The 13,670-nt window shown below is 33.9% G+C and overlaps 1 protein-coding gene across 3 annotated transcripts in view; it reads left to right on the top strand.

Moving 5' to 3' along the window:
* LOC149804909 (golgin subfamily A member 5-like) overlaps positions 1-13,670 on the top strand; it is a 63,687-nt gene that overhangs the window by 3,849 nt on the left and 46,168 nt on the right. For all 3 annotated transcript variants that reach the window (XM_089945782.1, XM_089945776.1, XM_089945771.1), the window contains exons 2-3: positions 506-1,121; positions 11,860-12,108. In XM_089945782.1, the coding sequence (XP_089801908.1) occupies positions 521-1,121; positions 11,860-12,108 (850 nt within the window). In that variant the 5' untranslated portion in view covers positions 506-520. The remainder of the gene's footprint in view (positions 1-505; positions 1,122-11,859; positions 12,109-13,670) is intronic.

Raw genomic sequence — 13,670 nt, 5'->3', positions numbered from 1 at the left:
ATAACACTGTTGAAATAGCTTGCGGGATGATACTTTTATGTCCAGTATTGTCTTTCTGGTTTTTCCATCAATTGTATTAATCTGAATTGGCAACTGAATGAGAGTTGGCTTCATTTTCACCAGATGTGAATATCTTACAAATTGCCTGATCACATACAAATGTAATGGGGACCAAAATAATGCTTATTTTGTTCATTGTTAGTTAAGTATCACTTGAGCTGAAACTTGATGCTAAGAACACTCATGCATTGCCATATGGTTTGAACCTAGATTTGCGCAATATCAATTTGATTTAGTTGCAGTTGTGATCAGTAATAATTGTAACATAATATTTTGATTTAAATAAAAACTTGCACTGCAAAAGTTAGAGATTGCCAAAAATTAAGTTAGATTTTATTTAACATTATGAATTATAACTTGTGGAATAACTTAGCCTCAGTATTGCATTTTGATATACATAAACATTGATTTTAATTTCTCTCTCTTTTTTTATTTTTTATTTCAGATGAAGTGAATCAAAATGTCTTGGCTCACCAGCCTAACTGGTAAAGCAGAGGAGTACCTCAACAAATTAGACCAATCTGCAGCACATGCACTTAAGAGCACTGATGAAGAAAGTGAATTCCAACAATCCAGAGCACCACTTAGCCAGTCCGACTATGGGAGAGGTACTTTTGTCGTTCAGTCATCAAAATCACAAACATCCACAAGTGGTCAAACAGTAAGTCGGCAAACCTCCCTCACCCCCTCTCAGAGTGTCCCATCGAAACTCCATGAGCTCAAGCAAGATGTCGATCCTGCATCATCCTGGACAACAATTCCAGTCAGACAGAGTGCATCAAATGTGTCAAAGAGTGAATCAACAAGCAGTGGTACTCAGTCACATATTACTGTGGGGAACAAAAAGAAAAAGGACACAGATGAAGCTCTGTTTGAATTTTTGAACAGTCCAGATTCTACAGATAGTGGTAAGAAGAAAACACCAGCTGGTAGTGCTCGACATTCTAGACAGTCTAGTACTTCATCAGTTGTCTCCAGTAGAGGAAATAAAACTGCTGAGGGCTCTGCACCTTCTTCCACATCCACAAGTGGTTCATCAATGGTCCATGTGGAATTGCCTGGTAAGATATTTTGGTCATTTATTTTACTGGGTTTAAATTTTGCAAGAAAATTCATAAATAAATGCTAATTTTTAAAACTTTAATATGATTTAATATTATATAGATAATGTTTTTCTTAAAAATCTCTTGCAGCAAATGCTAGTTTGTTGAGATCATTACAGTGGTCCTACAAAATGTGAAGATATGTTTAGAGCCAAGAAACAGAATTTATATATTTACTTATGTTTGTTTCCAGTTTTAAATTGCAATCTTAATATGCATAAGACATTCTAAATTTAAAAACATACATATTTGTGTGCAAGTTATAAATTGAAACTTTAGTTTACTAACATTATACAATGCTAGCTACAATTCTAGCATTTAATTTTGATTGGACTACCTCCCTAGGGTTTTTTGGTCTGATGATAATTTGAATAGCCTTAGATAATTGAAAGTGTGATTACCATTTGAGTCAGTGAATACTGATTGTTTTTTTTCACAAAACTTGTGATTTTAGAGTTTATGTTCAATATCAGATTGCAAATATTTGTCAAAGTGATGAAGACACATTTTTTTGTATTTTACTTCATGTGTTTACATTCTCAGTTCAGGAAAATAATTAAATGACAATTTTGTTAAAGTTCCCTTTATAGCAGTGTGTGTATTTATGACTTGGTTTTGACTTTAGTAAGGGTTTTGAAATTAATACTTTCTCTTGTGATTATTCTGAAGTGTTCGTGAGTATCTATTCTAAGTTTATTTCTTGATATAACACATCTTTATTCAGAAAATACAAGACAACAGATTATTGAAACAATACAACATTTAAACCATGTTATATCAAATCTTAATTACATTAATACAATTATTACTCTATCACTTACTATCAACACTGCAAGACAGTCTGCGTTTACTGGTGGTAGTGTTATTTATAATGCTGAACCTCATATAACAGTTAAAAAATTATTTGCTGATCATTATAAGATAACTGATGTGGATATACCAACGTTCATATTGCCAGGATTTTCCACAGATGAATTAAAAAAATCTCTCAATGATCTTATCACGTAAAACTTTCTTAAAATCGTCGAATCATGGAGAAAAATAGCCCCACCTCCGATTGTTCTCAGACATAATAATGATCCATATGGAAGTGGACGCCATGTATCCCTGGGAATAGTTAACATAACATCGACAATCTTGGTTAATCTCGTTTGTGATGTGATCGATGGCAGCTATCAAATAGATCTTGGAAAGTCAAATCAGGCTCAACAAGGATATGTCTTATACATGTTCACTCCACGAGTTTCCCCTGGGGATTTGATCATGCAAGAACAAAGTAATCCTGTTTATCTGCGGTGTCATAATAATATGTTAACACGAATACATTTTAAACTCACTGACCACCTTGGACACTTAATTGACCTGCTTGGGGAAGAATTAATTGTGAATTTGTATGTAAAGTCATAAGACTTTTATTGTAGATTTTTATCGAAATGATCTTTGATCAGAAATATTTTATTTATTCTGAAATATTTTATTTTATCAGAAATATTTTATTTATTCTGAAATATTTTATTATTATTCTGAAATATTTTATTTTATCAGAAATATTTTATTTATTCTGAAATATTTTATTTATTCTGAAATTGATGGGGTGGTTGGTACTCAGAATTATACAAATTGATCAATTTTGTAATTCTGATGGGTAGTTAGGTAGTCAAAATCATGTAAATCAATCAGTTTGTTAATTCTGATAGGTAGTTAGGTAGTCAAAATCATGTAAATCGATCAGTTTTGCAAAAAATACTACAAAAAATCTTATTATATCTTACATAAACATATCTCCAGTGAATTTTCTAACCAAAACGAAATGTTAGAACATTCAGAAGAATGTCTATGCACTTCATTCATGGACAAACCCCAGGGCAAATGCAAAATGCGTTCGCCACGCGGCTTGCGTGGCGAGAGGTGTACATGAATGTTTTCGGGCTGGCGCCCCCACTTATATAGGAAAATCCCTATAGATCGGTACCGTCGACAATATGCCTGTTACGAGATTTGAACCGCTGACCCCAGAACAAGAATCAGCTGCTCTACCACTGCACTATGGCTCTAATCTGTTTGTATATATTTCAGAAATTATTATATAGTTTAACCATCACTAAAGAAGTCAGTATTTAGTATTTTGTCCTAAAATACAACTGAATTTTAGTACTGAACACATAAATTCAGCAGAAATACATCATATAAACGTATTTCTGCTTAACAAGTCAGATTTATAAAATTAGTTATTTTCGGATAATATATGTACCCGAAAATAATTAGAGAAACGTTCTGGCTACTTGTTGTTTGCTTTATTAATTATCGCAGAAAGAAATACAGATGAACCAAGAAACCAAACAAATTTAATAAAATAAAAATATTGTTTCTTAAAAATATATTGTTTGTGCTTAATAAAAAGACCACATGTATCATAATGATAGTTATTGATACAAAATAACGGAAAATATAATGGATATAACTGATGCTCTTCCTGTAAGCCAACAGAAAATAAAAGGAAGATAACTGATGCTCTTCCTGTAAGCCAATGGAAAATATAAGGAAGATAACTGATACTCTCCCGTAAGCCACTCTTGACAAATCGAAATTAAATAAATATGGTTTGTCGAATTAACGGTTTCTCAACTGACTTTAGAAATACATAACAAACCACAGAAAAAATATTATTTACAAGTTTATATTTATGTACAACAATTTTGCACTTACACAGAGTGCTTGTGATAATATTTATGTGCGAGTGTCTTGGTCAAGGGGAAGTAACTTCATTACATGAATATACTCAATGGAGTTATCTCCCTTAAATACACTGAAATTTATATTTTTAACGTAAAATACAAAAAAAAATGAAAAATTTATCGAATTTATGATACAATATTACAGGTTTTCGCCTGACATAACAACGATAATTTAAGAATTTTTATTTATTTATTTACAAGTCTGATATTTTATCATAAATACATATGCAGGTCTGTGACATGGTCAAAGAGAGGTAACTTAATTACAGGAGTATACTCAACGGAGTTACCTTCCTTAAATACACTAAATTCATATTTTAACGATAGAGAAAAAAATTAAATAATTAATAAATATAATTAGAGGTAATTACTTGCTAAAGATGACAGTTTATCTCCCTAACGATAATAGAAAATAAGTTTTTATTTATATTTTTTTGAGAAAGCAGATTTGTATATATTTTCTGTGATGTATTTTACCGCACGCGGGTTAACATCAAAATATTTGCCAGCTGAATTGATTGATTGAAAAACTCTCTCTTCGCTAGTCTCTGTTTTGAAGGATTTAATCGCTCTAGGAATCTTTGTGAACTTACCAGTCCCTCCTCGTGTAGAATTCTCACTCTGTGTAATAGCCTGAAGGTTGGATAAATTGTCGGTTTTTACACCGTTGATGTGAGCAATCACAAGAGCATCTGATCAACCCCTTGTGACACTTGTATATGAAACGATGACAAAGATAAGTTTTCTTCCCAATAGTAAACATTAGATAACCAGTGTTAATAACAAAACCAACTGGTTTTTCAGCCGACAGTGTCTAATCACACCATCACGTTTTGATTCATAGTTCATTATTATAGGATGCTTTATAAACTTGTGGTTCATATTTTGCTCCATTTATATAATAATATCATTTGTTTAAATCATAATTTGCCTGAAAACTTAGATAATCCTCCATGGATTTTATAGCATTGTTACTGTTATTTTTTTTTATTATCATAGTATCTTTTAAGATCGTGATATTTTTTTCCACCAATTTTTGCACACAACTGTGTTTTTCCTCAGACTGCAACACCACATCGCAGACATGGTATTGGTCCTAAGCTTCCACTATGAAAGCTCTGCAAGTGTTGTCCGCAGAATTCCTTTTTACAGGATTTATTACAAGGAGTCAATGAACCCACCATGAGCCATTTGCATCGAGACATTATATACATAATATTTTAATTTAAATACTTGTTTGAAATATGATATGAACGAATTCGATAGATTATCCTGAGTCAGGCCTTGAAAAGCAGATAAATTTAATCTCGACAGAATATATCCTGACCTACCGATGCGAGATCTGGTTGATCCGAAAAATACAAGTTTGATTAATAAAATTCACGATGCCAAGAAAGAATTTCATGCAGATGGTGCATCTCATGTCTGGTCAACGTTCAAGATTATATGCAACAAAGATATCGATGCTACGATGAACGACAAATGAACGGCAACTATCATTAAATACCTTGATAAACACAAATATCTTTTCAGAATAAAATTTGTCATGCTAACAGAAACAGATGATTGGATTATCCATGACAAATATGATCCTGTCCATGCTAATAAAAAACTGTCATACTAAGTAAAGATTCCAAACCAGGTCTGTTGACTGGTATTGACAAACCTTATTATGAGCGAGCATATCCTGTAACAGCAGTTATTTGTGGAATCTGTCCGATAAATAAAAAACCTAGCGTTGATAATCTGAAGCCAATGAAATTTTCAAAAATAAACTGTGTAGCTGAACAAGTAACAGAACATTTTACCATTTTGACACATGGAAATGGTCTAACGGATAAAAGATGTAAAATAATAAACAAGTGGGGAGAAATGGTTAAAGATACCGGGGCGTCTATCAAGGATGTTGCTGAGATAGGAAAAAAATTAAAATTCCCAATAACTGTAGCGACGATAACTGGAGAGATTTTGTATGAATCAAAATATAAATCAAAAGGAGCTTCGATTAAAATTATTGATCATAACGTGCACGCATGGACTAATGCAGTAACAGTTTTTCCACGAGATCTAACTGCTAAATTTTACCGTGGAGATATTCTGATTTTATTAACGAAATAAGTAAAAACGATCCTGTGTCAGTATGGTTGTTTCAGAGTTCTGAAAACGACGAATATTGTACCGAAATGACGCGAGTATCGATAAATGGACTATTACCGGATTTTGACCTGACTGGATTTGCTTGTGTCGAGTCATTCGAGCTTGCTAAAGATCTCCATATGATTTGTTATGTTTGGTTTCGTAGGCATTTTTCAGAAAAAATGTGGGCACCAATAGTACTATTACGATATATGCTTGATTGTGCGATGTTAATATCGCTGATTGTAAGTGAAGCAATTATATCATACCGGAAACAATCCGAAGTTTGGTTCCACAACAAAAAGAATATTCCGATGATGAAAACCCCAACAAAACTGATTACAAGAATAAAATCGCAAAAGATCTTGGTAGAAACATAATTGGCAAGTTCACCCAAGGAGGATCATATGATCATAAACGATATTGTACAAGATTGATCATGGATGATGCTGAGTTAGATTTTATAATCGCTGATACAACAAATAGAAATATGTTTATAAGTCGAGAGATAGCTTTCTTACCAAATGGAACTAAATTAGGTACAATTGTGAGCTATATGGATGGTGAGTCACCTCAATATACTCATTTAAGATCATCAATGTCAGCGTACATTTTGATAAATCTATTATTGACGATAAATAAAATTTCTGAGTTTGCTGTCAGAGTCACTACAGATTCGTTTTATATCAATAAAAGATATTCAGGACTGTGAGAAAAATTAAATATCAATACTTGTGCATCTTGGGGTTCGTGGAGAATTAAAAAAAGAAAATATACTTAATTATTCTGAATCTGCCGATATTATGATTAAAGATATTTACCTGGTAAATAATCAGATATCAAAATTATCATCTGCACCATCGGTATATGATCCAATAACTAGACACAAGACAGTTTATCTAAACGGACCTGGAGGTTCTGGTAAAACCACTTGAGCGATCAAACTATTTCAGAACTCAGATATGATCATGCTAACACCTACACACAGACTCGTGCGAGAGATGAAACAACGAGGAGTACAATCATGTACTTATCACAGCTTTTTTAGGTACAAAGGTGATGCATGGACTCCTGATCGAATGGGAGAAAAATGTATTCCGAGGATTATCGTTTGGGATGAAATATGTACAGTATCATCAGAAACATAAAAAAAATTTCTTGATTGGTTATTAACAAGAAATACTGCTGTGATAATGTGCGGCGATCATGGTCAACCACCACCTATAATTGGACCATCTCCACATGATTACTATGAAGAAATAACTGATGATCATAGAGCACTTGATGCAGAATTAAGGGAATTAAAAAAATTAATCAGACTACAACCGAATAAAATTCATTGTGAAGTAATGCATAAAATAATTTCAGAAACTTCAATGAACGACTTTCTGCAAGCGTGGAGTCCAAACGATTTGATAGTTGCAAGTAGAAAGATAGTTCGTGACACACTTCAACGGGAGTTGTTTCAGTTACAACGAGAAAAATTTCCAACGTTGCCAGTTCCGTTATGTTATCGACCAGCAGATATGCGACGGCAGAATATTGACGTTGATATACCAGGACAGGGGAAACAGAATCTTGTATTGAATGATATTGTCGCAGTTGATATCAGTGTTGTTGAAGATGCTTTACGTGCTGATAATTCCCCGTGGACACTTGGATACGCGATAATGATTCATTCATCTCAAGGATTAACTATTACTGATACAGTTATTTGGATCGTTGATGACTGTATCGAATGGTCGAACTTAGTTTATCTCGCAGTATCTCGAGTTAGAAGAATATCTCAGTATTGTCAGTGATCAATGATGACCTCGATAATGATATAATAAGAAAAAACTTTGCTGGTTATAAACAGAGTGACAAAAAAAATAAACGCGATTTTGATATCGACGTTGAATTTATCAACACACTGGACCAACAACAGAATAATCATTGTGCTAGTTGTAATTGTATAATGTTATGGTGGTATCTGAAAAATGATCCAAGACAATTTACCTTAGATAGAAAAAATAACAATCTTGGTCATACACGAGAAAATACCATGTTGACCTGTCTTGAGTGTAATTGACGTAGAGGTGCTAGTTAAGTGATTTGGGTGGTAATTGTGTGTCCTTGGGAATTATTTGTAATTGTTCACGTACAAATCCACGCTGAGGAGCAGTTGAATCCAGTCTGTAGATTGCGGGTCTACCAGTAGATCTTGTTATACTAGATATCTTGTGCATCGTAATACTCCAATTAGAATCAGTCGCTCTTTTTTTACCACCTTCAAGTTCACCGGGTTCATATAAATACCTGACAGTGGTATTACCTAATACTGGCTGTGTTGAAAAATCATGTTGTTGTGTAGGTATATGTTTTTTTGTAATTGCATGAATAGGTTTCATGTTGGTTGTTTAAGTAATTTCATTACTTAATGCAGCTATCACATTTGGTAATCTTACAACCCATTCATGAGATCTTTTATCTTGAATAAATTCCTTCGTGTATTGATATCCAAATAACCACTCAGCAAGTGTTCGATTAAATCGTTCAACAATTGCCTGATCACGATGAATTGCAGTATGTCCTCATCGTATTTTGACATTATGTTGCTTCATCAGCGATGATACTGGACCAAGAAATTCCTTTCCAGGATCATCCTGTAATAATTGTGGCCTTCGTAGACCACCTCGTTGATAAATTCATTCAAATGCAGAAGCTACCTCAGATGCTGTTTTAGTTGATAGTGGTTCTGCATCTTTATATCTACTTGCAACGTCGACTACAGTTAGCATGTATTTATATGTTATTTGACGTCTTTGGATTTTAACGGTATCATGTGGTAAAAATAATATATCAGCTTGATGAACTTCATTAGGAATACTAACATCAAAATGTGTAAATCGAATTTGCTTAGGTGGTGGTAGATAAATTTTGCCATATTGCCTGTTTGGATAACTATGCTTTAGCAGTAGAATGTTTAACCGCTGCTGCATTAGCGAGTTTACTAATTGCTGCTTTACCCCTCCAGTATCCAATTGGGGAATAATAAATCGATTCCATTTATACATTACCAGCCCCAGCGCTAATTTACTTTTCATCGCAGATCTTACTAACCAATTAGCTAATGATTCTCTTATATTTTTATTTTTTATAGAATTTAATGAATCAACTTCACATCTGCAATATGTCTGTCTTGAAGGTTTTTGCTTTTATATACTACATCTACATCATGAACATGACACGATTTATCAATATCATTTATTAGTTCCTCGCCTGGTTTTGGTTGATCCTGATTATCAAGCCTGATATCAAGTCGAGTACCAGGAGCACAATAATTATATCCTGGTAGATGTATTTCTCCAGAGTATTTAGCCCAGGGAGTACCTGGGAACTTTGACATTAATTTAGCAATATCACCACCATCTTTTTTAGGTAAAAAAGAAAACTTTTTTCAGTTTCATACTGCACATTTTCCACCATATGCTATTCTCACATTTTTTGTTGTAACCATGGATAGATCATTAGTTGGGGTTTTAGTTCTTCAGCGTAAACAATATAGATTCATGTATTTATACAATATGGATATAATTGATTTCTCAGCGACAAGAAAATGAGAACCTGTCAAACACCATCCTGCATTACCAAATTCCATTAGGATGATAATAATAGGACCATCTGGAAGTGGAAAGACACAGTTGTTACTTAATCTTATAATGAGATGGCTAAAATGGGATAAGTTATATTTGGTAGCACCATCAGTTGATGATCAACGATGTTATGATGTACTTAAAGATTTTAATGAAAACACAAGATTATTGGACAAAGATAACGATGTTATCGAGTTTATAACTGATATTGATGAAGCACCGTCAGTAGATTCAATTGATGGATTTATTAACAATTTAGTCATCTACGATGATGTGATGCTGGACAAACAATCAAATCCAGCTAGAATTTTTTCTCGAGGTAGACATAAAAACACTGATGTGATCTGTGTTACTCAATGATACACACAAATACCAAAAGTGATCAGAGACAACTGTAATATTTTAGTTGTGTTTAATGGAGTTGATACACATACAATGCGAAATATTCATCAAACTTGGTGTGGCGGTGACATGGATATAAATAAATTTAGAAACTTTTTTTCACAAGCGCGAGCTACTCTGCATGGATTTATAACAATAAACTTACATGATCCTAGAACACGATATCGAATCGGACTTGATAAAATTTTTGGATAAATTAATAGCAGCAGGGAAGGTGCGACCTCATATATATAAACAAAGTACATACGAAGAATAACCCCATATATCTTTGTGACCTTATTTTTATTTTTGTATGATGTTTTGTTTTAAGCAAATTATATTTCAACTAAGTGGTCTGTTTGCCTTCCCTGCTGCTTAATATTTAGACTCTGCTTTCTGAATTGAATATTTTCCTTAATATATTTGCTCAAATGTTTAGGAAAACAGACAATCTGGCACTGTGGTATTTCCCAGACATAGCCATGGCTGCCATTATTTCCCCTGACAGGTTCACTTATGGTTTCAATCTGATTTTTTGAAGAAAATAATGCACACATGGCAATCAAAATCTTCAGGTCACTGATTCTGTTCTTAAAGCACAAATTACTACATGTATTTACATAGTTTAAGTTTTGAAATACAAATTTGATTGTTTTTATCATCAAATGATAACTTGCAGAAATCGGACAGTGATAGATGTGATACTCAGAGACATATAACACGTCTCTGCTATAACTTAAATCAGAGACGTATATAACACATCTCTCCTGTAACTTAAACCAGAGACATATATAACATCTCTCCTATAATTTAAATCAGAGACATATATAACATATCTCTGCTATAACTTTAATCGGAGACATATATAACACATCTCTGCTATAACTTAAATCAGAGACATATATAACACATCTCTGCTTCATCTTTTTCTGATACAGAGGCAAAATTTATTGGTAAAAACCAGCATATAAAATGTAACTTATGATAAAATATTTAGATGTAAGATGTGCTGTGTTGATGTGTTGGGCTTGGTTATCTTGGCCCAGTGGTGGGTCATTTGATCTTAGCCTTTTTCACAGAGATGGTCAGTATTTTTGAAGCTGTTATATCTTCATAAGAAATAATTAAAATATGGTAGTCATCATAAATGAACCCAAAAACACTCTACTGCAGCTGAATTCGTTTTTTATGTGTGTTATTTCCAAACATAAATGCCATACTAAAGGACAGTAATTAAAGTTTGGCAAATGAATGAGTAATAAATGTAAATTGTTACCTCTCCTTATCGGTTTAACCTGGTACTACGGTATTTGCCTATTTTTATTAGAACATTAGGCTGTTTTGATGTCTCCTTATATACCGGTAATTCTTGTATGTAGGCAATCAATATGACAAGTTGAAAATCTACTTTAATTCTTAGGAGTTTGATTTCTGTTTAACATTTCTGAGACCTAATTACCTGTGGCTCAGTTTGTTACAAAACTTGTGTTTTGAGTTTGTGGGCTGCTAGATTGCCTGACGGAGGCTACCGTGTGTTGAATTTAGATAGCCTAGTGGGCTGCCTTGAACAGTTTCTTTTTTCTTCATCAAAATTACTTTAAATATGTGTGACTGGAGTATAATTGCCAATTACTTGTAGCAGGGGACGGATAGTTTCCTATTGAAGTACCTTATCTAAACTACAGTATTTTAACTGGGCTACCTGATTCTTTTCCTTGTAACCCTCTGGGCTACTATCTGCTGCTGCAATATTGAAAACACTGTAGATGCAGTGAATTGAGACTCATTGGCATTTTTAATCATTTGTAGGCACTGGTAGTGACAGGGGAAGCCCTTCTGAGCAAGATGTTACAGCTGATATTGCCACCCTTGTTGATGCCATGCAAGACCACTCACCTAGCCATAGCGTTCACAGCAATCAAGACCTTGAAACCCATTCAGAGGTCCAGCACAGTGTCTCCTCACTAGAGTTGGAAAACAGGCTGTTGAAAAATGAGGTGGCATCATTGAACCAAGAAATGGCCTCTGTGATACAGAGAGCTAAAGATTCTCAGACAGGTAAGATGTTAAAATTAGTGATGTAGAAAGTTGGCAAACATTATATATGGTAAAATATTATTTCAGATTTTCATAATATAAAAAAAATCACTTAATTGAGCTAAGAATAATTACCTTAACAATGTATTGTATGATGTGCAGAAAGTTAGAAATTGCTCAGTGGACATAGTCGATGTGCTTTTTCCTGTCTGTCCATTCATCACACTATTGTGTCCTCTCTGTAACATTAAAATTGTTTAAGATTTTAATGATAAAACCTGGTATATTTATCCTAGAGGGTATGTGGGCCTTAGGTGACTGAGTAGTGTTAATGTGTGAACATGTGAAAGCTTGCCATTAGCTGCACGTAGGTCAGTGGTTCTTCCCAGGGTTCTTCCTCCATCAGTTATACTGGCTGCACATATAGCCTATCTTGGGCTGAAAAATGGATTTAAACCACATAATAACTAGAAGGTATGTTGTGCACCACACTGGGTTGCAGTCTTCAAGGGCACGGCATAATATTTTGCATGTTCTTTAACATTACATCCATTTAAGATTAAAGGATGAGAATTGGTATACTTGTACACTGTCACTAGAAGATAGTTGTATACCACATTTGGGAGGCTGCCTTTAAGGTCAGTCTCACAGCTCAGTATGTCATCTTGTCCTTGGTACTTTCATTATTGCTCTGTAACTTTAAAGCTGTTTTAGTTTTAAAGGATGAAGCTTTGTATAGTTGCACCTTGCAGGGAGTGCTGCATACCACATTGGGGGTTACTGTCTTCAGGGTCACATTCACATATCAATATTTTTTATTTGATCATATTGTTGGTTCTGCATTGTAACTTTAGAGCCGTTTGAGATTAAAGGCTGCAACTCAGTATAGATATATATCATCATTAATTAACACAGTGTATACCACATTGAGGGTCATATTTTCAAGGTCATTGTCATGGTTTCATATATATATTTTTTCTTCTTTAACACTTTGTCTCCTGCTAAAATGTTGGAGACTTTTGAGATGGAGTGATGAAACTTGGCGTAACTGTATATCATTACTAAAAAGTTGTGTTGTGTACCAGTTTGGAGGTCATATTTTCAAGGTCACAGGTTAGTAGCATAGGTTTCAGTCACAGCAGGAAATCAGTAGACATCTGCTAGCCCTTGTAAAGATAGATGTTGGCTGCCTTGTTTAGTTGCTCCCTCACCTGTCAAACACCTCATAGGTACCAGGCTGGGCTATTTTTCAGAGGTCTGGTTGGTCTTAATGGACAATCCATGGGTCCTCTCTATATTAATAGTGGGTTGTTGGCTTTACATCTGAGACTATCCACCTACATCAGGAACTCCTATTTTTTTCACCAGACCAATCTTGAGTCTTTAAGGAAGAAGGTTTACACCAATATATTCTGTAAAGATATTATAAAATACTCTTGAGTTTTGGATTCTGTTCCCAGACTTCAATGATTTCCTAAAAATAGGGAAAATTTTGCCATATTGTTCTTTCTCTACTAAACAGGTTTATTCCAGGAGAGCATTGCTGAGTGGAGATGGTTGCTGCAGCCAAGAATGTGAGATTA

This window comes from Sinohyriopsis cumingii, chromosome 2 (assembly GCF_028554795.1).
Source record: "Sinohyriopsis cumingii isolate HCF-2022 chromosome 2, ASM2855479v2, whole genome shotgun sequence".
Lineage (NCBI taxonomy): Eukaryota > Metazoa > Mollusca > Bivalvia > Unionida > Unionidae > Sinohyriopsis > Sinohyriopsis cumingii.
This window is presented reverse-complemented; position numbering and strand designations above follow the sequence as displayed.